This window comes from Talpa occidentalis, unplaced genomic scaffold (assembly GCF_014898055.3).
Source record: "Talpa occidentalis isolate TD23 unplaced genomic scaffold, MPIMG_talOcc4v2.1 talOcc4.16, whole genome shotgun sequence".
NCBI classification, from domain to species: domain Eukaryota; kingdom Metazoa; phylum Chordata; class Mammalia; order Eulipotyphla; family Talpidae; genus Talpa; species Talpa occidentalis.
Window position 1 is genome coordinate 50,811,184 of NW_023601653.1, and position 24,520 is coordinate 50,835,703.

Genomic DNA, 24,520 nt, shown 5'->3' on the forward strand with positions numbered 1-24,520 from the left:
GGTCAGAGAATCAGCTGGAAAATCAGGTGGCTGAATCACAAGTGCTCAGCCAGGGAGGACAGAGTTTCAAAAAGGAGGAAGTGCTGCTGAAAATGCATTTACAGAATTGGGCAAGAAATGGTCATCTGGGACTTAGGGCACGTACATGGGTGCAGACTAGCATGTAAGGTGGAGAAAGAAGAAAGATGCCGGATACCTGTGGACCGGGTTCCCATGTCAGGGCTGGAAAGGGAGGAAGAAAGAGTCCAGTTACACTGGTTTTTATAAAGTGTATTTACGTAAGATGATTGAGAGCTCAGCAGTTTTTGCCTTAAAGGGAAGCACCTACCAGGGAGCAGGATTTGGTGGTCTTTTGCTCTTTACCATCGGGTTTCCTACTCGCAACAGGCTTATCTGTAATTTGAAATGTTACTCTATTCTACTTTAGGCATTTTGGGTGGATTGGATTTTGTAATTCAAGAATTGCCTTTGTGTTTGGGGTATTTATATTGGCCAGTGTATAGTGGGAAGGGAAACCCTAATGTCTGCTCTTCAGTCTATGGAACTATGAGCAAATAATTAACCTCTCTGAACCTCATTTCCCTTGTGTGTGAATTGGAAAATGAAAAATATTAAATGGGATTACTTTGGAATTAAAGAAGATAGAGAATGTTCAGAACTCTGCACAAAAGGTATTCAGTGTATTAATTCCCTTCATATCCATTGAGAGAAAGGAGAGAGTAAATGTAGACACTGATATGGTGATGATTCAAAACTGGTATTTCTTTGTCACTGAGTTTTAACTAAGGGCTGGGGAGGGATCTAATCTGCCTATCTGGAAAAGATTAGCTCCTGTGTTTTGACGTAGGCAGACCTGCCTCATGGAGACATTAAATAGCCTTCCAGGAAAACCCATAATCCATTGAACAGTTCATATGTCAGGCATAACACATGAGCCAGCTGGTCACTTCTGTGATTTGTAGACATTTTCATGAGATTGCACTTCATCTGTGGGGTAAATTATCTAAGTGATAATCTAGGAGAGGCTGCTGAAAAGACTGTCCATGCCATGGATTATTGGAATGTTTGAAGATATATTGCTTTTACTTTTCTAAGTTCCTTTGATCAAATTTTCTAGAGCAGAAATGAAGATTCTTTTGAATAACTTGAAATAGTTTGGTTTTTTTTTTCCGGCTGTCTATGAATTTGAGTTAATTCAAGCTATTGCATGATAACTTCACGTGGGATCTTAGAGGATAGTGCAATTAGAATTTTACAAGGCTTTGGTTCTGAGTTATGCCACAGTTTTCTTTCCTGCTGTTGAGATGGCTAGAAAGCCCTCCCCTGGGGGGAGGATGTGTTTCTGGCATGTCCTAGGCTGTTTTGCAGCTCAGATCTACATCTCTTTGTTCACCTGTGGATGATGCATATCTTTGCAGCAGTTATTTTGTTCCCCATGAGGAAAGGCTCATACCTGTTTTGTTCAGAGTGCCTGGCCTTTAACTTGCATTCATAATCAATATTGGTGAATGGGAAGGGTGAATTGCAGATGCTGTGAAGTTGTAAATCCAATCAGTTCCCTAACACAAAAGGAAACCCAGGTTCAAAGAGATGATTAATTTTGTCCAAAGTTGAAACACAAGCTGATGACAGCATTTGGGCTGAATGCTGGACTTGACTGCTTCCTCTGTATCAGTGGTTCTCAAGCAGGGTGATCTCACCCACCAGGAGGCATTTGACAGTGTCTGGAGACACTGTTATCGTCATAAGTGGAAAGAAGAGCTACTGGTATCTAGTGGGGAGAGGCTCCAGATGCCTCCACATATCCTAGAGTGCACACATAGGGCCACCGTCACTACCCAGAAACATCTGATCCAAAATGCCAAGAGTGCTGGCAGTATCTACACCATCATTTATCATGTAGATATCATCATTCATTGACTGCCTACTAGGTGGGAGCACTATTGCAATATTGTAAAGAAGACAGAGGTGATTAACATGCATTGCTTGTCCTAAGAGTTTGGGAGCTAGAGGAGAATGATACTAACTCAACTACTAATCATTTCTGTTAGTCGTTTCTACCATAATGACATCTCTGAGATAGCTGCTTTGTGTAATCTTTAGATTATCTTGTGTAGGTTATTTAAAATCCTACAGTAAGTTTAAATAAGCACAAATGAAAAAAAAAGTCCCTAAAATGTGCTTATACATATGGTTCCTAAACATGATACTCTTTTAACCAGTATTTACTGAGGGGCTAAGTTGTTCAGAAAAATAAGATAAACCTATTGTCTGTGTCAAAATGAAGGGGGCAATGTCCAAAGGTATTAGATCCTCTCATATGCTCAAGATTCTATAGTCTAATTAGAGACACAAAACACACAAACTGTAAGCTCTTAAAGATTTGTAGCTTTTTAATGAATTGTGGGTAATATCTAGGTCATGATATGACCAATACTGTTCAGATTTTATTTATTTTTCTTTTTAAAGATTTATTTATTTATGCATACAAGAGCTGGGGTACAGGCCAGAGGTGGGGGGGGAGGTGAGAGGATTCACCAGAGACAGAGTGGGGAACAGAACAGGCAGACTGAAACACACTGCTGAGGGTAGCAGCGGGTGAGACAGGAGAGGTCTGCTGCACCATGTGGGCTGCTCCCTGGCCGGCAGGGATTTGAATTCATGCTGCAGAGGCTGTGGACAGCTTCACAGTGCTGGGCTTAACCCCTTGCGCCACCAGGAAGGCCCTCCGATTTGGTGAGATACTAAAGTTAATCCAGAAATTTAGAAATGGACCCGTCTTCAACTTTAAGATCTCTAATAGTATCATTTGAGAGAATTCAATATGTATTTTTGAGAATCACACTGCTGGAAACCCATGGAGAGATGGGCAACAAAGTGTTTTATTGTGAATTATGTGGTAAAGCCACCTTTGACTCTGTGAGATAATGAATTATCTTGCCATTTCTGTAGCTTCTTGTCTTGTCAGTTTCTATGGCCACACCTGCTAATTAGATGATACAAGAAAGGCAGTCAGTTCTATGTTTTTGCCTTTAATACACAACACATTTATTTGTACACTCACCGCCTTTTGCCATTGATTTTTTGCTTGTGTACTCTTATTGGTACAGGAGAGTTCACACTCTCATCTATAGCGGGGAAGGGAATTTGATCCTATTTTGAATAGGATTAATGGGAGTCTTGGTAAAGAATTCTTACATAGCCCTGGGAAGAATTATAAGCAAAGTATCGTAATTTCTGGTGTACTGATTCCTGTTTTTTTTTTCTTACTGCTAAGGCAGTAAATTTGAAGATCCTTTCCAAAACAAGATTGATGGAGTAGTGCAAATTAATTTTATTTGTTAAAGATTTTATATTGCCTTTTTAAAGACAACTAGCTTATTTGTTTGTAGATGGGCCAACCTTCCACCAGATGGCAGTAAATACTTATTTCCTAGCTATCCCATAGCCTTTGGATTTGATTAATTAATGTAAACAACTTAGTACTTAAGAATCTGTGTGTTTTTATAGAAGCTTATGATTATTAGGGTTGTAGTTTAAAATATCCTTATGTTTAGTTCTAGGTTAAATATATTAGTTGTAGCATATGAAAAGAGACTGTTTTGAGTGTATATTTGTGTACTTGTGTATATACATACACACAGATATCCAATACATACATACCAGCCCTTATATCACATATAAATATTATATATCAAAATAAAAATTGTGCCAGGCACATAGAAAGCCTATTTTCTTCATTTCCTCCTCCTTCTCTGCCAGATATAGATCTGTCTGTCCTTCAAGGCTTATCTCGAATGCTCCCTTCTCCATATGAATAATTTGAATAATCCTTGAATGAATTTGCCCACCTTCCTAACATTATCTTTCCTTTTCCTCCAGTGCTTCATTCCCACTTCCCCTTCCCCGGCCCCTTCATTTTCCTGAGTATAATATGAATAATCCTTTAGAAAGGCATGCATGATGATTTTCTAACTTTTTAAGATTGTGCATAATAAAATTGATCAATATACTTTGTTATGAAGAGTAACGTATTTCTTTTAAGAAAATGAACCTGTCTTGTGGACTTACAAGGTTTTGGTCTTGCTGCCTTGCTCCGTGGAAAGTTGCATTGATTGTGGTGCAATCTCAATTGTGGTGCACTCTCATTTATGATATTTCTCTCTCCCTGTCACTTTTTCTTCTGATGACTTGTCACATCTCCATTCGACTTCTTTCTGACCCTCTTTGGCCATTGAGATGAGGACTCCCTTCAAAGGTTAGTGGTGAGCATTTGCCTTTTATTCTGTTCCTGCCCCTCACTGCCAAGCAGCAGTGGGCTATGAATTGGACGTTGGATCTCCTACTGCCATTGAAATGCAATAAATACATCTAAAATTGAGTTGTTTCCCCACAAAATAGTGAATTTTCTTAATTAGAGTTAAAAACTTGAGAGACAGGATAAATATATTTTTGTTTACACATTGCGAGTCTACTGATTCTGTCTCTGTAAAATCTTTCACATCTGCTTTCTTCTTTCCTTTTAGCATGATTTTTTTTTAATGCAAACTCATCCTGTTTCTGCCTTAGAGGCTAACAACACACTCTCTGTCTCCCTCGTGGATGCCTGTGAGCAGAGCTGACTCTAGTGCCCATACCAGCCCGAGAACTCTGGCTCTGATTTTTTTTTCCAGCATGATTATTTTTGTTGGGGCTCTCCCACTTCTTGTTCAAACCACTACTTTTGGTTACTTTGCTTTTGCCATCTGCCTCCATCTCCTACTAACCATGGCCAATTGAAGATTTTTAATGTGCCATTTCTGCAAACATTTTCCCAGTGAATATATACATCCACTAGCCTGTGGCATAAAGGCCCATTGGTGTGAGCTGGTCTTCCATCCTGCCTTGGCTACACCACTCCTCTTCACAAAGGCAGCAGGGACAGATATCATGGGCTGTCCTAGGGGCCATGCAGGGGGGCATCATTGGTCTGTGCTCCCAAATAGCTCTGTCTCCTAGGCCAGGAGACTGCACCTCCCTCTTCCCTGGGGAATCCCTTCTACTAGGACAATGGTAAGGGGTAACTGTTTACCCTAGAAAAGCACACACAAGGTATTCATAAGTGACACTGGCTTGCATTCTGGGAGGAGTCTCACTTTCTCATCTGTATGGATTAGCTCTCCTGCAAGCCTGTCCTCTTCCTTGCCTCCCTCCTTCCCTGCAAGTTACAGGTCTATCTGTCCTGCAAGGCTTATCTTGAATGCTACCTTCTCCATGAATAATTCTTGAATAAATTTGCCCATCACTGACCCCTCCTTCCTCTGACCTATATTATTATAAATTATTCATTCTGGTCTTATATCTGTTGTCACATTCTATTTTGTGTTACCGCTAACTCTATTAAATCTTATTTTCCCGGCTATATTGTGAGGTCTGTGGTCAGGGACCACATTCCCTTTTCTTTGCTGAAATACCATATGCTGCAAAACTTTGCCCACGGTAGGTGCTCTATTAATATTTATTGAATAGCACATTAGATCTCTCACTCCAATGCCAAATTTCTAATTTATTTTTTAACATAAGGAAATATTCCTTAAAGAGTCCTAAAAGATTCAGCAATCTCTACAAGACCATGCTCTTTTCCCCTTCTTTAGAATTAATATATTTATTCTATTCCTCCTCAGCCTAATTATTTTTATATTATACTAAGAGAAGGAAAAGAGTATAATTACAGCATATGTGAAAATACATTTATTTGCTCATTCATTAATAATTGGTGAATTTATATAGCTAGAGTTTTGTTTGGGTGGCTTCCTTTCCTCTTTCTCATTACTGCCCTATATTAATTATTAAAAAAAACCCACTTTGTAGACCAAGAGACACAGATGAGACAAATTTAACTGATTGGCACCATCTTTAGCTATGTTGCCAACACATGAATATGCAGAACTTAATTACATGTAATCAGTATGCTCAGCTTCATCTCTGTTTGCGGAAGGAGGACCCTGGCTTCCATGGGGGGTGGTGAGGTGACCTTTCCTATGGACCCTGGTTTTCCCTTAGAGAGCAGGGTCTCAAATTCCCTCAGGGAGTCACCTGGTCAATTCTAAAAGGGGGAGAGATAGTTGAAGAGTGACTTTTCGAAAGTCGCATTGCCTTTTGGGGTGGAATGTGATCTGTGTTTCAGAGGGCATGTGTGATTTTTGGTTGATTGTGCATTCCTGATTCGGTGTATGTTTTCATGTGGATACATCAAGGTGCATTTCCAGCATGAATTTACATTGTCTGTAGTCAACTCTTCTAATGCTCCTTAAGTGAAAACTTTGACTGGAAGGCATGTCCTTCGTTAAACATGTTACATATCTTCTGTATAATGTAGCTATAAGTTTAACATAGATTTTTTTTTTAATTTAAAGGAAAAATCTGAATCCCTCAAATTGAAAAATTCAAGTATAAAACAGTGACACTTTAATAAAATAGCTGGACTTCCCTTCTGGACCCTGCACTGAAACTCCCATTAGTGTCAAGAAAATATGGCATTTGGGTTGTTTCCGTAGCTTAGCTATTGTAAATAGTGCTACTATAAACATAGGGGTGCAGGTGCCCTTTGGAATTAATGTTTCTGTGTCATTTGGGTAAATACCTAGAAGTGGAATTGCTCCAAAAATGGATGACTGGATCAAGAAGATGTAGTACATATACACAATGGAATGTTAATCAGCAATCAAAAAAGATAAACACATGCAGTTTGCAGCAACATGGATGGAGCTAGAAGGGATTATGCTTAGTGAAATAAGTCAGAAAAAAAAAAAAAATACCGGATGGTCTCACTCATAGCAGGAATTTAGAAAACCTAAATAAGGGACCAAGAAAAAGACTAATTATAATAAAGTAAAAATCAAAATCAACAATCAACTATAAACCAGAGACACATTATGGGGGGAGGGGGGAGCAGAGAGAAGAAGGACTAGGGTCAAAATAAGGGGGGATGTGTGTGCAATTGTATGGGGAATAAAACCAAAATAAAAATGCATGCATTGTGCAAAAATGAAAAATGATGTAAGAATTATATAAAATAAAATATTTTTTAAAAAAGAAAATATGGGTCTTTTTGAGATAGGAGCCTGGTCAAGGAAAGCTTGGTTTTCTATCATTTTTAATTATTGCTTGTGTTCCGCTGATTTTTTTTCTTCCTTCTGAGTATACTGATTACCCATTCATTGTCTGCCCTCCTCTGGTCCTCCATGACTATTTTCTTTTTCCTAATCTTCATTTCTTTACATCTTTCCTGTGCATGGAAGGACAGCTGTCCATTTTTGTCTTTTGCGTCACTTGCTTCCTGTAGCATCAACTGTATTTTTGATTGCTACCAACCTGGGTTTTCATTTTGTATTTATGTCTTCATTTTCACTGAAATCCCCCTTAGCTTCTTTTTACAGCATAATGTTTTCTGCTTTCAGATCTTATTAAGATTACTGTTTTCATGCTATCTTTTCAGCTGTTCCCCCTACTCTGCCATCTTTCCATAGAACTAATGTTTCTTGTACTTTCTCCATGTGCCAAACCATTTTCTGAAAAGCTATTTTGCATAGCACCATAGAGAATATTCAGAGTCTGAGAAGGATTGGCCCCTTGTTACATCCCTTGTGATCAGACCCACGTATGTTTTCCTTCCTTCTTTCCCATCCTCAGACATGTGAGCTGGAAGGTCCTCTGGCTCTGTTTTGATTCTCAGGCCCTTTCTGGGGTTCTGCTGCAGGGCGGGCTCCTGCAGACAGGGGCTGTGTCCCTGGGCTTCGTTGCTTCTTTCCCACCCCCTCCACTGTTTCTGTACGTTCCCACAGTGGACTCCAGCGCAGCCCCAGTTCTTCCCTCTTCTCCCAGCTCTTCCCCAGCTGCTCCCGCCACCTCCTGCCCATTTGCTTCCTGAACTTTGTCCTTTCTCCCTGGCCTTGAGCAGACAGAGCTCAATAGTGGAGCCGTGGATGGGAGGACTGGGAAGCTTTTTTCCATTCAGGTGACAGCAGCTTCTGAGCAGGAGAGAAACACTTCCTGCGTAGGCTTTTGCTTGGTAAAAACCTGGGGTCTCCTAGTCAGCGGGCAGATCATGGGAACTGCAGCCAGGGTTTTCTTCCAGGTGTTCACGGGACTAAAGGTGGGTAGGGGTGACCCTTGAGGTCAGAGCTAGTTACCTGCCTCTGCCCAACCCTGCTGCTTGCTAATTAGTTTCCATTTGTGGAAGCTCTCTGCCTTTTTTCAGTCTGAGTTTTCAATGTGACCTAGGGTTTTTTGTTTTGTTCTGTTTTGTGTTTGGATTTTTTCATACCTTCACTGACATTCAGTGGTAAGTTGGGAGCGGCATTTCTCAGAACTGCCAGCCAAGTGTCATTCTGAAAACACTTCTGAACTCACATTTTGTTATTTTATTTATTTATTTTTTAAAGATTTCATTTATTTATGCATACAAGAGCTGGGGTACAGGCCAGAGATGCGGGGGGTGAGAGGATTCACCAGAGACAGAGTGGGGAACAGAACAGGCAGAAGTACACTGCTGAGGGGAGCAGTGGGTGAGACAGGAGAGGTCTGCTGCACCATGTGGGTTGCTCCGTGGCTGGCCGGGGATCAAACTCATGCTGCAGAGGCTGCGGATTGCTTCATAGTGCAGTGCTTAACCCCTTGAGCCACCAGGGAGGCCCTCACATTTTGTTATTTTATTGTTTAATTGATGTAAGGTTGCATTTGGCATTCTGAGTTTCAGTGGTTCGTCATTTAGAACAAACAGTTAAGGTACCACTTTAAGATCTCCACTGAGTCCAAGTCAGTCCTTTTAAATGGGGACTTGTAGTGTGGGGCTGTGCATCATACGCATCTGCTGATTCACATTAAAGTGACTCGCTCCTTGGGGTGCCTATCTACTGTGAGTAAAGCACCTTATACACTTCAGCACAGCAAAGACGTACATTAGCAACTGTGTTTTCAGGTGGGAGCTGAGGGTTAGGGGTTCTTTGGGCCAGTCTGCAGCACACCCAGAATCCACGCCCTCGTTGGACTGAGCCCTAAACTGCCCGACCCACACCCAGAGGCAGGCGCTGTCCTTGTTTGCATCCGTTGCCCTTATGCATCAGCCTGCTGCCCAGCAGGCATCTGATATTTTCTCCTAGTCACCCAGCTTTCTTGCGGGTATAGCATGTGGAACATGGTCTTGAATCATTGTTAGAACTTTCCTTTGGTCTATTTTTAAAAACTGGTGTCTTCGGTTACTAGTCCTTGGTGGATTTTGTGGTGGGCAGGGCACTGTGTTCTTTAGTGCCTTCTCGGAGGTGAGCTTTGCAGCTCTCACTTGCTGGAAGATGTTGACTGCCCCTGAACAAACAATGCCATACACTTGTGGTCTTAGCTCTTGTATCTTGCATCTGGGGTTTGAAGGTAGTATTTTATTTATTTAGTTTTTAAAAAAGATTTATTTGTGCATACAAGAGCTGAGGTGCAGGCCAGAGGTATAGGGGCGTGGGAGGATTCACCAGAGACAGAGTGGGGAGCAGAACAGGTGGATTTACTAAATACACTGCTGAGGGGAGCAGCGGGTGAGCAGCTGTGCCATATGGGTAGCTCCCTGGCCGGGGATTGAACTGGTGCTGCAGTGGCTGCTGATAGTTTAAGAGTGCTGAGACTTAACCTCTTGTGCCACCAGGGAGGCCCTGAAGATAATGTTTTAAACTGTAATGTTGACTGATTATTTCTTTCTTCATTTCTGTGTATTTTAAACTTAATTAAAGTTCCAATAGTAAACTGAATCAAAGGCCATCTTTAACAGCCATTCAAAACTAGTTTTGTTTTGTTTTTTAGCTTAATCCTGATTATCGAGATGCCCAAAATGAAGGGAAAAGCGTGGTGAGTAAAAATTGTTTCTCTTCAGTAAATCCCAAATGTATTGTTTATATTTATATGAACAAATTTAAAATGTAATAGGAAACTTGAAGACTATTGACTGTTAGAAATTCTCCACATAGATCCTCTAGATAAAAGGTCATACGTAAAAGATGATATGGCTTAGATGATAAGATGTCCAGAAAGCGTGGTTAGGGAAATTCTAGCAACTTGGAGACCATTTGTGGTATAGATGTGAAGTCAGTGGCACCTGGCTCCAGGTGGGCTGGAGCCTTCATAAGTGCATAGACATTAAGAACGAGAAATGGAATTATGGTATGGTATTAAAAACAGGACATCAGGCCAGTCCTCCTTGTTTCCAAATATTTTGCTATTTGTTCTATTTGTTAGGAGAAATTGAATCATCAAGTAGCTAGATGATTGATTTTCCAGATATTCTAACATATGTTACTCAGAAAGGCTTTCTCATTTTAAAGCCAGTTTTTATTAAGTATTTATTATTATTCACTCTATATTTTTGGGGGGGGGGAGGAGGTAAAACTTCTTTAATCATTTCTTTCATTTGTCACAGCTGATCAATGAAATCTAAAAGACTGTACTTCTCATATCTTCTTCACTTGCATGAATACTTATACCATAGCTTATAAAATCTGTCACAATCCATAGGAGTCAGGGAATTCGAGTCAGTTCAATTTGAGCCAGACCCTACTCCATCTCAAGGGCCAACAATTCTCCAGAAAATAGTAGTAGAACTCAGAGTGTGCCACTCATGTCATCCATCTAATGTGACTACCAAATAAAACATACAAATTTAAGTTCTTTTTTTTTTAGACTTAAATCCTACCATATCAGTAGTTACATTAAATGTAAATGTTCTATGTATATAATTATCAGAAAACATTTGTCTAATTGAATATAAAGGTAAGTCAGACCTATATGATAATTACAGGAGACACAATTTAAGTATAAAGATGTAAATTGATTAAAAGGAAATGGATAGAAACAGAGGCCTAGTGCTAGCACTAACCCAAAGAAAGCTGGAATGGCTATATATTTAGACAAATTAGATTTCAGAGCAAAAATGTAATCACAACTAGATAAATCTGTTTCATAAAGATGATACAATACATTAAGATGACATTGCAACCCCAAATATTTGTTACCTGATAACAGAGCTCCATATTACATGAAGGAAAAATCCTGTTGAACTATAGAAAAATAAAGACATTCACAATTATAGTCAGATAGGTCAATTTTACATTCTCACAAATAGATTGGAAAGGTAAAAATTGGTAAAGATATAGTTTTTTTGGTATTTTTATAATTCTCCACCAAACAACAGCAGAATATACTTATTTTCTTCTGCTATGCAGGTAACATTTAGGTAGATCATCATCTAGGCCATAAAACAAGTCTCAGTAAATGTAAAAATTTTCAAGGTATACAAAATACATCCTTTTTTTTTTTTTTTTAAAGATTTATTTATACAAGAACTGGGATACAGTCAGCGGCATGGGAGGTGAGAGAATTCACCAGAGACAGAGCGGGGAACAGAACAGGCAGACGGACTGCAGACACTGCTGAGGGGAGCAGCGGGCTAGGCAGGAAAGGTCTGCCATGCTATATGGGTTTCTCCCTGGCAGCTGGAAATTGAACCCCTGCTGCAAAGGCTGCGGACAGCTTCACAGTGCAGCGCTCAACCCACTACACCATCAGGGAGGCCTGTGATCCATAAAATACATCCTTTAAACACTTAATATAATTAATATTTTTGACTGCTTGGACAAGGACATTTTATTTATTTATTTTATTCTTTTAATGATAAACAATTTTTAATTTAAAATACAATCTCAAACTATCAAACTATACTAGATACCATGAGGTGAGGCATCTATAGGGCATTCAATAGAAAGTTGTGGTTTGTGTATTTATTACTTTTTGTTCTGCAGTCTGTCTTTGAATTCATGTATTTACACCATGATGAGTAACTGATTCTGCATATATATATATTTTTAAGTTTTCTTTTTTTTTTTCTTTTTTTTTTTTTTTTTGATTGATTTATTTATTTATACAAGCACTGGGTACAGTCTGAAGTGCGGGAGGGTGAGAGAATTCACCAAAGCCAGAGGGGGGAACAGAACAGGCAGACAGACTGAAATACACTGCTGAGCAGAGCAGCGGCAGGAGAGGTCTGCGCGCCCTGTGGGACCCTCACCAGTGGGGGATTGACCCAGCACTGCAGAGGCTGCAGGCAGCTTTGCAGACCAGCGCTCAACCACTGTGCCACCAGGGGAGGCCCTGATTCTGCATATATTTAGATTCATATTTACTTTATTTGTTAAAGTTCTACCAGTTATCCTGTCCTCTCTACTTTTCTTGCCTACCACTCTCTGCCTGTTCAATTTTAGTTTGTGTGGCGGTTCTTTCTTTTTATTTTTTTATTTTTTCATTTTATATATTTTTTGTATCATTTTTCATTTTTGCACAATGTATGTATTTTCATCTTGGTTATAGTCCCCATACAATTCCCACCACTCTTGTTTTGATCCTACTCACTTATCCCCCCACCCCCATAGTGTGTCTCTGGTTTATAGTTGCTTGTCGATTTTGATTTTTACTTTAGTCTTTTTCCTGGTCCCTTGTTTAGGTTTTCTAAATTCCTGCCATGAGTGAGACCATCCGGTATTTTCCATTTTCTCTCTGGCTTATTTCACTGAGCATGATCCCTTCTAGCTCCATCCATGTTGCTGCAAATGGCATGAGTTTATCTTTTTTGATTGCTGAGTAATATCCCTTGCGTGTATGTACCACATCTTCTTGATCCAGTCATCTATTTTGGGGCATTTGGGTTGTTTCCATAGCTTAGCTGTTGTAAATAGTGCTGCTATAAATATAGGGGTGTAGGTGCCCTTTTGAATTAATGATTCTGTGTCCTCTGGGTAAATACCTAGGAGTGGAATTGCTGCATCATATGGAAGTTCCATCTTTAGCAGACTGAGGAATCTCCACACAGCTCTCCATAGTGGTTGGACCAGTTTGCACTCCCACCAGAAGTGCAGGAGAGTTCCTTTTTCTCCACAACCTCGCCAACATTTGTTGTTGCTAGTTTTTTTAATATGTGCCATTCTCACTGGTGTGAGATGGTATCTCATTGTAGTTTTGATTTGCATTTCCTTGATTGCAAGTGATGTTGAACATTTTTTCATATGCCTGTTGGCCATTTGCATTTCCTCTTTGGAGAAGTTTCTTTTTAGCTCTTCTGCCCATTTTTTGACTGGGTTGTTTACTTTGTTTTTGTTGAGTCTCATCAGCTCTTTGTAGATTTTTGTGATCAGTCCTTTATCGTTAGTGTTGTGTGCAAAAATTTTCTCCCAGTCGGTGGGGTTTCTCTTTGTTTTGGTTACTGTCTCTTTTGCTGTGCAGCAGCTCTTTAATTTGATGTAGTCCCAGCTGTTTATCTTTGCCTTCACTATCACTGCTTTGGGTGATGTGTTTGTAAAGATGTTACTGAGGTGTATGTCATGACTGTATGTCTGACTGTCAGGTTTACAATAGAAATGATGCCAGTCATCCCCGTGCATGGGCTTTTCTCCCCTTGGATTTCAAATAGCTGCCCTGGGATTACTGAGGTCTTACTTAGCTGTGACTTAGGAGGATGCTCTTATAACCATGTGTAAAAATCTGAGTCTGAATCTTGCATTGTTCACCTCTGACTATAAGCATGACAGTGCTGTCAACCCAGGCCCTGGAGCAGCCTTGCACATGGACACAGGGCCTTGGTGGTTACTGTGTGCACCCCAGGGGGAGCTCCCAAGAGGACGTCAGTTGGAACCTGTCACAGATTTAGGTTTGTGAGAGGTGCCAAGCTTTGCTTGGATAGGAGTGCTGTTAGGAAGAGGAGGTATCCTACTAAATTTATCCATTAGGAGGGCAGCTGAGAGCCAGGCTAAAGCTGTAATATTAATGAAGCAGCAGTTGCTCGTATTGGCGAGGGGAGAGGGATATTTAGTCATTTTTGTGACTTGGACGACATTTCTGTTTTTCTAGCTTCAGACATGATTTTAGAGTGGTGGTGCTTTGTCTCTGCCATCCTCTTCAGGAGGGCCTTGCCTGATGCGCATGTGCTGTGGGGACCACAGGGGGCAAAGTCCAGCTGTGAGTTCTGACATATTCTAGCACCACCAAGATCCAGCTGAGCATATCAGACCAGCTGGTAGACTTCAGGGGCTGCTGTTCTCCCTCTCAGGGTTTAGATCTGGGATGTACTGTGTGACTGCTTCAGCAAGGTGTGCACTATGAGAGTTCTGCCTCTATAGCACCGTGAACTTGGGTGCCGTGGACAAGTGAGATGGCTTTCCTGAGAGTTTTTCCTCACCTGTGTGATGGGATGTGGAAGTATGGCCTACACACCCACCTCCCCTGCATGTTATGAAGTTAAAATGCTATCAGACAATTGGAAACTCTTTAATAAAAGATGTCAGCAGCCTGAAAATGTCAGTTGTTTCTCTAGAAAGGCGCCGTACCAAAACTTCAAACTGTGCGGTTGAATTAAGTGTCTGTGCTCATCTCTTTTTTTCCGGTGATGCTGCTGCTGATTCTGGGCAGGGCAGAGTGGGAGAAGAGAGCACGAAGGCTTGCAGAGCAGCTCTGAGAGTATAAATAATAAATCGCGGTGACGCGCTTTGTGCTAATCAAGCTTCGAGTTAGACTGGATAGCTTTTTCCCTTTTTATTCTGAAATGTAATTTTTTTATTCACCTGTAAAGCGAAGTGATTGTCACTGGCAAGTCTTTAATTGCGGGCGACCCGGTGGGCCTGTTTTGGCCGAGCAAATTTATGGCTGGTTGTCCTCTGTCATCTCAGACACATCTGGGTGGAGATACTTGATTTCACTTTTTCTTTCCAAAATCCCTAACATGAAAGTAAATAAAGCCATGGCTATGGAACTGTAAAGCTAACCGATTTTATAGACCATTTACCTCCTAGCAATAATTATGTTTCTGTCTCGAAAAGAGAACTGAGGAGCAGTTAAGAGTTTATCTTCAGCCTGTGAAAAATGAAATCAATTTCCGAAAACAGAATGCTGTCTCCCCTCAGACCTGGGTTCGGGGAACTGACTTTACTGTGACCGTCTAATTATTTGCTTTCCTAATTTTCTCTTTGTTGTCGATTTAATACCCAGTTAATATTTTTCCTGTAACTTAGAAACCTTTATCAAAATGTTGCCTTCCATTTTCGAAGTTTCAAAGGTTAATGTGTGGTGCTGCTGAAATGAGGCGGTGTGTATCAGAGCTCCCATTAAGACCCAAATTGCTGTATTTATTCTACAGAGGAGCCTATTATTTCCCTTCTCACAAGTGTACAGCATCCACAGGGGCCCTGTAAACATTGGAGACGAGTCAAACCCAGCCGGAACCTTGAGGTCACTGCTTTCTTCTGGAAGGGCTGCACCTTTTCAGTGGGCTCGGGGAAAGGGGACTCTCTGGAACCACATCACCCCTCTGAATGTTGTCGTATTTATGTGGCATGTGATGTGAGTTTTTGAGGTTATGTCTTGTCTAGGTTGGTTGCTACCTTGGGCCTTGGTGACACATGGGGCCACGTGGCTCTTTGCTGTGGTGGCTTCCCTGTGCACTGCAGGATGTTCGGCGGCACTGTTGAGCTCTGCTCATTGGGTGCCAGGAGTGGCCCCAGTTTCCCCACTTGGAGCAACTCAAAGTGTTTCTGGAGGGCAAGTCTCCCGTTTGAGAGCCCCCGTCCGTCCCCTCCCCCATCTATGACCTGCATATATATGAGAAGAATTGCTCAAGGAACCATGAAAGTTCATGGTGAGGTGGTAATGAAAAGAAAGAAGGAGTCCCACTGGAATTGGTTTGAGAGTAATCCATGCTTCCAGAGTCATGGCTGAGAGTACAGCTCTCAGTGGCAGGGCTGCCTGTTCATGAGATCAGAGCGAGCTTTCCTGTGCATCCTCTGCTTCAGCGCATGGTGGGTGTCATACATCATTTCTTCCCTGTTGTCTCTGGCTGCTAACAACAGAATTGCAAGGGGTGTCTCTGCTAAAGTTCCATGACTCAGGAAGAGCCCACAGAGAAGGGGGCAGGTTGACTGCTGGGCCATCACTGCAGGCCCCAGGACAGCCAGGAGAGCCCTCAGCTTCCTAGCTGGCCTCTCTGGAGGGATTTTTGACTTGGAAGCAGAGAAGCGCTGAGACTTCCTCCCCAGTGAAGACAGAACTTTTGTAAGCGCCCAGCACACTGGGTTCCACATGGACAGTGTTTGGGAGAGCTAGCTGATGTTAAATGTCACACCTGCGTGTAACTTAATGTATTTTCATGATGGAATGGGGGGTGGGGGTTGGTACTTCTTAATTCTGTGTAAGCAACAAAGGTTTTGTGTTTTTTTCCCCTGACTTAAAAGAGATGTGGGTTTTTAAACAAAAGCTGCAAGCACACAGTTTTGAATAGAGCTGCTTTCAGGTTCCAGCAGTGAAATACTGACTTTCTTGAATATTTCTTAGATAGATTAGACCCATATATCTAAAAAATTGTATACTTCTAACACTTCAGGTTTCATAATTCCCAGGGAGTGTTTGATATTTCCTGCCAGAGTGTTTATGAACGAGAGTTTGTTAGGCAAATTAACAACACAGGAGATTAAAAGCAGGATGCTTAAGATTACAGCACAGCTTTAAAAACTTTTAAAACTGTTAGAAACTCTTTTTCACTCATAAACAAATAGTTAATGTTATTTGTAAATGGGACTTATCTATTCATGCAAGCTTTTTTTCCCAGTGACCCAAGCCAATTGTTTAGGAATACAATAGTACATTCCTCTTGTCCTATGTAATTAAAATTAAACCACAAGTCTTAAATAGTCCGAGTAAGTCAGAGTGACCTCTTTTAATTAGCCCTAATTAGTGAGGGTTTTCTATGTTTGGAAAGGATTTTTATTGATGCAGTATAAAAGTGTCAGATTAGAGAACTCCCTGAGTGCTCTTAATGGGCCCCCACAAGGAGAAGGGACCAAGGAGAGAGAGGCAGGGGGACAATTTTTAGGAGCTTGGATCTGCTCTCTTTTTACAAGTTTAAAAAATCCATTTTATTAGCACTTAGTGCATAGGGGAAGGGGAAGATTGACTGCTGCTAAATGAACTCACAAATGACTGATGTATAAACCACAGTGCCAACTTTCAACTCTCAGCTGCTAAATAGCTCTACATTATTGGTTCAGTTAGTGTATTTTCCTTGAAGGAAAATCTCTATCAAAGGTAATTCTAATTAGAGTCTTGGTATATAGGAGATTCTGGAAATTTGATGACATGTTTGCCTTTCTGGGATATGGTATTTCCTTCAGGAAGATTGGAATATTCATGTGTCGCTTCCACACTAGGAAGTGATGAGAGAAACTCAAATTCTTACTCATCAACTCTCCATTTATGTAGGTTACATGCATCTGTTAATGAACCCTTTCTTCAGACATGGTTCAATATAATTGACTGCGTTTTATTTTCCTTAATAAAATCATATTTTAATCATGCCTTTCTAATACTGCACTTACTTTTAATCAAATCCCTTTACCTACAAATTTGTAAAAATCCTTTGGGTTATTTCCAAAGCTGCCTGTTTTTGCCTATTATTTCTGTGTTCTTATGTAATTTTGAGGCAAGCATGTCTCACATGTATTAATAACACATTATGTTGGTGGAGAGTTCTTTTGGCAGCAATAGCATTGCAAAATCCAGAAAAGGGCTCTTTTATAATTTTTCTTGTGACTGCAGTTCTGGTTTATTTCTCCCTGTGTTTTCATGTTATGAGGATATAATTAAAAGCAAGCTTCCTCTAGAATTATCACCCCCTCTCCTCAAACCTCCTCATTTTTCTTTTCTCTGCTTTCTTCATAATCATCATTTTCAGTATCAGCTATCAGCACCATTTTTACCATTGAGAAGAAATTCCTGGTTGCATGTGGTAATCTACTGGGCTCTGTATCAGAGGAATGTGCAGAGCTTCTTAAGGTCTTCTTCCCTCAGCTATTTACAGTCAGATTGAATTGTCTTTCCTGTGTCCTCATTACATTTCAGAGCCTCCAGGGGAAACTTTCTTTGCTACCTATATCTTAGTATAACACAGGATGTTGAGCTGCATGGCAGAGATCAATTGTGCATTCCTTCCTTGCTTGTTTTCTTTTCCACCCCCCCCACCCCTTCCCTACCTTATCCTTCTTTCCTACCCAACTCTCCCTCTCTCCTTCCCTCCCTCCCTTTCCCCCCACCACTTCTACTGAGATATAATTCACTTAGCATGAAACTCTCCTGATTAAAATATACAAAGTACTGGGTTTTAGTGCATGCACAAAATTGTGAAACCAAACCGGGCTCCAATTTTGGAACATGTTTATCACCCCAAAAAGAAATGCATTAGTACTTCCTTTCTAAATCTACGCTCAACCCCGGCAAGCACAAATTTACCACTTCTAAAGATTTTCCTATTCTGGACCTTAAATATTTAGAATCATAAACATATAGCCTGGTGTGTCCTTTTTTTTTTTTTTTCACTTATCATAATGTTTTCCAGGTTGGCAAATATTATAACTTGTTTTTGTAGTTTCTTCCTTTTTAAATAAGTAATATTCCATTGTGTGCATCTTAACACATTTTGCTTATCCAGCATAATTCAATTCCAGTTTGGGTGGTTTCCTCTTTATGACTGTGCTGCTGTGAATGTTTATGTACAGACTTGTCTGGGGTCTTACATTTTTATTTCTCTTGGGTAGAAACTTAAAGTGGAATTGCTGGGGATATGTTTAACGTTTTGAGGAACGGTCCAACTCTTTCAAAGTGGCTGTAACGTTTTGTGCTCCCCCAGTAATATGTGAGTGTTGTAATTTCTTCACATCCACACTAACATTTGATTTTATCTGTCTCTTGGACTATAACCCTCCTAGTCCATTTCCCTAATTAGTAATGATTTTGAGCATCTTTGCATGTGTCTACTGGCCATTTTTATGGAAAAATATTTATTCAAATCCTTTAGTTGGGTTGTCTTTTTATTATTGAATTGTAAGTATTCTTTATATATGGTTGCAACTTCCTTTTCAGATATGCAATTTACAAATAGTTCTTCCCAGGTGGTTTTTAAAAATAGATACTTTTTTTTTTAAATTTTTTTTTGTGGGACCCTCGGGGCAGCCTTGCAGCCCAGCGCTCAACCTCAACCCACTGCAACACCAGGAGAAGCCCAAAATAGATACATTTTTTAAAGAGCAACTTTAGGTTCACAACAAAAGTCAGTAGAAATTACTAATAGTTCTCAGATGCCCCTTGCCACCACCAACCTGTGCTGCTATCAAGATACTCAACCAGAGCATTGACTAACCTCCACTGACAGCTCATTATTGTCCTGAGTCCATAGTTTACATTAGTGTTCACTCTTCCTGTTGTGTACTCATGAGTTTTGACAAAAGTAGAACATATATATACTATTATAGTATCATACAGAATAGTTTTATGACCCTAAAAATCATCTGCTTTGCCTGTTCACCCCTCCCTCCTTGTAACCAGAGACTTTTTGTTGTTTCCATAGTTTTATCTTTTTCAGAATGTCATACAGTTAGAATGCACTGAATCCTTAGATCAAGTTGGAAGGAAGTGACATGTTCACAATATTGGTTCTACCTACCCATGAACATATAATAACTTTAGTTCTTTGATCTCTTTCATCAGCATTTTTGTAGTTTTCGTCATATAGACCTTGTACATGTTTTGTTAAATTTATACCTAAGTGCTTGTCTTTTGGATACTATGTAAATGGTATCATGGTTTTGATTGCAAATACCACTGTTTATTACTGGTACATAGGAAAGCAATTTACTGTAACATATTAACCTTGTTTGCTGCAACTTTGCTTTAACTACTTATTAGTTTCAGGATTTTTTTAGATCAATTCTTTTGATTCCTTGTAAAGACAATCCTGTCATCTGCAAACAAAGACAGTTTTATTTCTTCCTTTCCAATCTACATAACTTTTTTTTTTTTTTTTTGTCTTACTGTATTAGCTGGAACTTCCAGTATGATATTGCAAAGGAGTGCTAATGGGGGAGTGCTAACAACATTTTTGCCTTTTTCCTGGTCTTAACAGGAAAGGTTCCAATTTCCCAACTTTAAATAATGATGTCAGTTATAGTATTTTTGGTAGATGTTCCCTGTCACATTGAGGAAGTTCTTCTCTATTAGTTTGCTGAAAGTTTTTATCATGGGTGTGTTTTGGGATTTTGTCAAATACTTTTTTTCTGCATCTGTCAATATGATTTTGTGGTAGTCCTTCTTTAGCCTGTGAATTCATTAATTAATTTTCCAGTGTTGAACCAGTCTTGCACACTAGGATAAACCTCACTTGGTTGCATTTCTTTTTCTTTTCATTTTTTGAAAGATTTTTTTATTTATTCATACAAGAACTGGGGTACAGGCCAGAGGTACAGGGGAGAGGATTCACCAGAGACAGAGTGGGGATCAGAACAGGCAGATTGACTGAAATACACTGCTGAGGGGAGCAGTGGGCGAGTTAGGAGAGGTCTGCTGCGCCATGTGGGTTGCTTCCTGGCCGGTCAGGAATCAAACTTGTGCTGCAGAGGTTGCATATAGCTTCACAGTGCTGTGCTTAACCCCTTGCGCCACCAGGGAAGCCATGTTTTATTTTTTTAAATTATTCCTTCCTTAATGAATTGTCTTAGCACCTTACTTTCTTCTATAAAAGAAATAGTTCATCCAGCAATAGGCTTTCAAAAAAGTAGAGAGAAAAAAGGCAAACATACAGAGTCAGTTATGTTTATCTTCTCCAGGTTTTTTCTGATGGTTTTCTAGAAGTTTGTTGATTACTGTGTCCTCACTGTGGCATATTAATTAAGAGCAAGGGCTGTGGAATAAGCTGTAACTAGGTTGAGTTTTAGTTCTATCACATCATAGGTATGTGAACTTGGCCCCTCAAGCCAAGTTTATTCATCTGTAAAAATAGGATAATAATATCTAATTCAGTACTTAACCTATGTTAAGCAACACATATTTTAGACATTTTTTTTTTCCTATTGATTAAATAACTAGCAGTAAAACTCGACCAGGGTCTTTCCTTGCCCCCTTCTGTTTGCCAAGTGTATCTCACACATTGCCTTTTTCTCCTTCTTCCCCTGTTCCTAGCTTTTATTCCAAGTAGTCCTCTTTGCTTTAGGATTTTTCTCTCAACCCACTGTCATAGTTGAAATGGAGAAAAGAAAGAAAGCTGTACGGAGGCTGTCCAAATTTCAATAAGGAATAATTAAAAAACAAAATGCTTTTGAGACCCAAAGGAATACATTCCAAATGATATAATTTCACATCTCTGGCTGCTGCCAGAGCTTTATTTAGGAAGAGATCTTTCCGCCTCACAGATGACACAATGACAAGCTTTCTCATTTTCAGTTTTTACTTTGTTTAATAAGAATATACAAGTAATTGTTTTTAGATACTTAATTGTCAATTTTATATTGCATTTCCTGTATCACATTTTGGTTTCTTGTATGTCAAATTCTTCCATAGGATATTGGGACTGGGGGAAGTTCAAATAAAAATGCGCAATCATTAATTTTGTGTTTTGCCTACTTAATATGGCAGGGATGGACTGAAATATTGACTGAGCTTCATATCATGAAGGCTTCTACTTATGAGATTTTATTTTACTTCACTTTTAACACAATTTTAGGATGTTCTGGGATCTAAAGGAATAAACTAATGAAGTGAATAGAATGTTGCTGTTTATTACTTCATGTCGCAATTATGTGTTAGGAGTTGGGTAGGGGCTCCAAAACACTGCATAGCTTGCTCTTTAATTTATAAAATCTAAATTCCACACACTGTTCTCTGTATTTGTTTTAAATGTGTAATGGTCAAAGTTACTTGTATAAATAGGTTTGATAAAAGAGAAGGAACCTTAGTTCTTTTTTTTTTTTAAAGATTTATTTATTGATACAAGTGATGGGATACAGGCCAGAGGTGAGAGGATTTACCAGAGACAGAGTGGGGAGCAGACAAATCTACTGAAATACACTGCTGAGGGGAGCAGCAGATGAGACAGGAGAGGTCTGCTGTGCCATGTGGGCTAGCTCCCTGGCTGGGATCGAACTCTTGTTGCAGTGGCTGCTGCTAGCTTAATAGCGCTGAGACTTTATCCCCTGTGCAACCAGAGCACCTCAGGAACCTTATCTCTTGTCACTCTTAGTGACTTGATGAGACATCCAGAACCTGCCCTCAGGAGTGTGTGACTTACCACCGTTGATATTAATGATCTCAAAGGCTGTCAGACCTGAGCTGCTTTTTCTGAGATGATGTGAAATACACAGCTGTATAACCCAACAGAGAAATAACATGCAAATTTAAACCTCATACCCCAAATAATTGGAAAGTGTAGTAAGAAACCTGATAAAAGTAAATAACTTGTACCTCCTCAACAGAGAGAGGGAGATCTTCCAACTTCAAAGAAGAAACGCCCGGCAGGGGAGAAGATCATGTACACTCTGGTCTCAGTCCCACATGGGAATGACATTGCATCCCTTTTTGAACTGGATGCCACAACTCTTCAGAGAGCTGATTGCCTGGTTCCAAGGTAAAAAAAAAAAAAAAAAAAAAAAAAAAAAAAAAAAAAAGTTTTGAGTAAAAGCTAGTGGTTCTTTGAATAATTTTCTGGTTGGTAAGGAATTGAAATCCTAACTTTAATATACTTGATGTGATATCAAAGGAGCAAGCATAGATGGGGAAAATGTGTGAAAATTGTATCTCCTCCATGAGTAGACAAGCACAGTTAGCTTTGTTATTATAATACAGTTCACCCTTGAACAGCATGAACTGACCAGTCCACTCATACATGATTTTTTTCCACCTGTCCTCTTTCCTTAGTCTGCTCAAGATGAAGACAGCAATTGTAAAGACCTTTATGATGAGTCCCTTAAATTTTGTTATAACATTTTTTTTTTTTTTCAGTTTATTATAAGCTAGAACAGGTATTGCATACATGAAACAAAAGATGCTTTATTCTACTGTTTATGTTATTGGTAAGGCTCCCTGTCAACAGCAGGTGATTAGTAGCTCAGATTTTGGGAGAATCAAAAATTATACTTAGATTTTAGACTGCATAGGGGTAGGAGGCCCAAACCCTTGCATTGTTCAAGAGCCAACTGAACTTAAAATATGCAGCACTAAAGAAATTCTGAAAAGTTCCTGAGAATTATTTATTCTTTTTACATAGATGGCCTTCTATTACTAAAATGCAGAGTAATCCAGAAGCATTTCTATTAAATCATATTATTTATTTTTATTTTATCAGATTCATTTGTTCATTCATTTCATTAATCATTCAGTCCACCAATATTTATGGAACCATGATTCCATTCCAGGCATTGTCTTCAGTGTTGGGAAGACAACAGTGAGCAAGCTAGTTATGTATTTACATTCAAATAAATGAGACAGATAAGTCAATAAACATAAATATAAGGTTAGGTCATGAAAATGCTTTGAAGAAAAATTGCAGAGTGGGAGAGGCCTGTTAAGAGCGATGAGATGCATCAACTTTGATTCAGGACACTTAGGTCTTGAAAAGATCTTAAGGATCAAGAACTGCCTATCTGGAAAGAGTGTTTTAAGTGTCCAGAATATGAGATGGGAGAGAAAATGCCAAAGTATCTCCCTTTAATAGATACTTATTTGTTAAATAGTGATAATGAAAGACTCTTTAAAAATAATGTTACTAGCATTGGATAAAGTGCTCCTGCCCTTTCCCAGGCACCCTCTGACTGCTTATAAGCAGTTTTTCTATTTCTTATACACTGAAATAGCAAACACTGACCTAGTGAGTAGGAGCATTCACAATGTGGATCCCATGAATGGCTAAGCTAGACTCCAGTTACTCCTGCAGACAGACAAACTACCAAAGGCCTGCTCTCGGACAGCATTTTGGACTGAGCTGGCCTCTTCCCCTGTGGACTGCACCTCACCTGCAGCGGTGTTGCCCACAGAGCCTGTCACAACACTCGTGATTGGGCTTCACCCTCAGAGTTCTGGTTTGGTGGACTGGGATGAAGCCTCAGAGCTGCATTTCTGACTCGTCCCCAAGTGGTACTTACTGCTGGTCCAGGGACCATGCTCTGGGAAGCAGTGGTCCAGGTAATAATTCTGTAAGCTATGAAACAGGCTATGGTTCAGAATTTTCTCTTAAACCAAACTGATCTCTGGTGATGTCAACAACTAGCCTAAAGTACATTTCTAGTCATACTGTGTACAAAGCTGTGAATTGTGTTAATATGCAAGTATGCTAATTTTTATAATCTTTTATTTTGCTTCTAGGAACTCATATGTTCGGTTAAGACATTTATGTACCAATACATGGGTAACCAGTACGAGTATCCCCATAGACACAGATGAAGAGAGACCTGTTATGTTGAAGGTAAATGTTGCTGACAATTGTTTAATTTTGTGACTAGGTTTGGAGGGATGGGTAACTGGCATGTACTTGACAGTTCATCCCCAATATCTATCTTAGAGATGATTGCAGTTAATCTCATCAAGCCCGGTTGTCTGCCAGGGTATCAGTACCTGACTAAATGGCTTGGGTGCAGCAGGGCAGTGATGCAGG

At 39.8% G+C, this 24,520-nt stretch overlaps 1 protein-coding gene across 2 annotated transcripts in view; it reads left to right on the forward strand.

Moving 5' to 3' along the window:
- ITPR2 (inositol 1,4,5-trisphosphate receptor type 2) overlaps positions 1-24,520 on the forward strand; it is a 450,075-nt gene that overhangs the window by 104,511 nt on the left and 321,044 nt on the right. For both annotated transcript variants that reach the window (XM_037514200.2, XM_054696343.1), the window contains exons 10-12: positions 9,826-9,870; positions 22,347-22,498; positions 24,232-24,331. In XM_037514200.2, the coding sequence (XP_037370097.1) occupies positions 9,826-9,870; positions 22,347-22,498; positions 24,232-24,331 (297 nt within the window). The remainder of the gene's footprint in view (positions 1-9,825; positions 9,871-22,346; positions 22,499-24,231; positions 24,332-24,520) is intronic.